This window comes from Coturnix japonica, chromosome 5 (assembly GCF_001577835.2).
Source record: "Coturnix japonica isolate 7356 chromosome 5, Coturnix japonica 2.1, whole genome shotgun sequence".
NCBI lineage: Eukaryota > Metazoa > Chordata > Aves > Galliformes > Phasianidae > Coturnix > Coturnix japonica.
Genome location: NC_029520.1, coordinates 7,274,177 through 7,276,101, shown reverse-complemented (window position 1 = coordinate 7,276,101; position 1,925 = coordinate 7,274,177). Strand labels below are relative to the sequence as shown.

Genomic DNA, 1,925 nt, shown 5'->3' with positions numbered 1-1,925 from the left:
AGGTAGCGCCGGCGTTCCCTTCCCCGCGCCCCCCGTAAAACAAGGCCGAGCGCTCCCCTGTGCGGCGTGCACCCCGTGCCTGTGTGTGGCCCGGCCCCATTCATCGCTCGGCTCCCACCGCACGACTCTCTCCGTTCTTAAAATTATGCACGAGGCACCGAGGAGACAATTTGGGTTTCCCCCACCTCTCCCCTGCCCTTGAAGAAAGCGAGCCTTCGTCTCATTTGCATCTGCATGAAACCCCTGCGCTCTATAAGCCGAGCAAAGGGGAAGGACTTGAAGCCTATGGGATGGCTTTAGGGCTCTGCCCCTCGCTTTTGGCTCTCTCTCTCTCTCTTTCTCATTCTCTCTCGTGCTTTGATCTCTGCTTAACAACAGTAACGTCACAGGGACTATACAGGAGAGTTTTGTTGGAAGTTAGAAAGTTTTTCAGCCTCCAGAGGGCTGTAGCGGCAGTAGCAGCAGCAGCATCCAAGGGACTCCTGGAAGGGGAAGAGAGAGAGCGAGCGAGAGACTGACTCAGTCCTTGAGGAACTGACTCGAGACGAAGGAGGCAGACATGGAACATCAGCTGCTGTGCTGCGAGGTGGAGACCATCCGACGAGCCTACCTGGACGCCAACCTGCTCAATGACAGGGTGCTGCAGACCATGCTGAAGGCGGAGGAGACCTGCTCGCCCTCGGTGTCCTACTTCAAGTGCGTGCAGAAGGAAATCCTGCCATATATGAGGAAAATAGTCGCCACTTGGATGCTGGAGGTGTGTATGCCGCGGGGCTCCCTCCGCGCCGGCTCCTCGCCCCCCTCTCGCACGGGGCTCCGCTGCAGCACGCGGTGCGGCGGCCGCGGGACAGAGCAGGCGGACGGACGGACGGACGGCGCGGCGGCCCCGCACCCGGCGGCGGCTCCCCCGGCGGCCGCACGCGGTGCGGGGCCGGGATCCGGCAGTGCCACCCGTCGGGCCCGCCGTCCCCGAACCAGGTGCGCCGGGCACAGCCGTATCGCCGCCCGCCTCGCTGCCGCCCGCCCCGGACCCCGCAGTCCCAGGGCTCGGGGCCGTCGGGAGAGGCTGCCGAATATTTTTTTCGGGGATTTTATTTTAAATTAATATCCTTGTACACGTATGCAAGAGCTGCCCGTGCCAGTATTACGCGCCATCTTTGTTCTTTTATTGCAAAGCAAAAGCGTTTATTAATCGGGAGAAAATTAGAAAGTCTCGGGGAGCGCGCCAAGGGGGGGAGGAGGGGGTGCGGCGGGGCCGGGAGTGGGGGGGGGCAGCCGGGGACCCCGCTGGGGCGGCGGGCAGGGCACGGCCGGGGGGCTCCGCGCTGCCGGGGGGGAGCCGCGGGGTGAAAGTTTCTTTGTTCGGCTCGAAGAGAGCTCGGGCTGCGGTCACCCCTCAAAGGCGCGCTTGTGCCGGGCTGCGATCTGCAAGGTCGCTTGGGAAAAAGCGGCTCGGAAAGGGCCTCGGGCCGAACGGGACGCGTTTTGGGGTGTCCCCCGTGGGCTCCCCGGGAGCCGGGCTACGTTTTCGTGCCGTTTCCGAAACGCCGAACGCCCGCGATCTATTTTTAATTAATTTTTGAAAGCGCGGCGCCGTGCCTCGCTTTGGGAAACGTCGCGCCCGGCCGCGCCGCGGGCGGGAGAGGGACGAGGGGAATTCCACTTCGGGGCGCCTCCCCGGGACCCCCCCGGCGGACCCCGGCTACGGGGTTCGGTAAAGGACCCCCGGAGCTTCGTTTTCAGCTTTTTTCCGGAGCCCGGCGGATTTTTTAAATATTTTTAAATATTTTTTGAAAAGATGACGTCTGGGGAAATGCGGCTGGACGCCACCTTTGTGTCTCGAACGGAGCGGGGATCGAGGCACCGCAGCGAACGGGGGGCAGAGTGAGGGCGGAACGGCAGAGCCCGGGGGCAGCCCGGCCCCC

The 1,925-nt window shown here is 63.3% G+C and overlaps 1 protein-coding gene across 1 annotated transcript in view; it reads left to right on the top strand.

The window, feature by feature from the left end:
• Nucleotides 1-276: 276 nt before the first annotated feature.
• The window catches only part of CCND1 (cyclin D1), a 15,609-nt gene continuing 13,960 nt past the window's right edge, over nt 277-1,925 (top strand). The window contains exon 1 of the mRNA XM_015863635.2: nt 277-757. Coding sequence (XP_015719121.1) covers nt 560-757 — 198 coding nt within the window. The 5' untranslated portion in view covers nt 277-559. The remainder of the gene's footprint in view (nt 758-1,925) is intronic.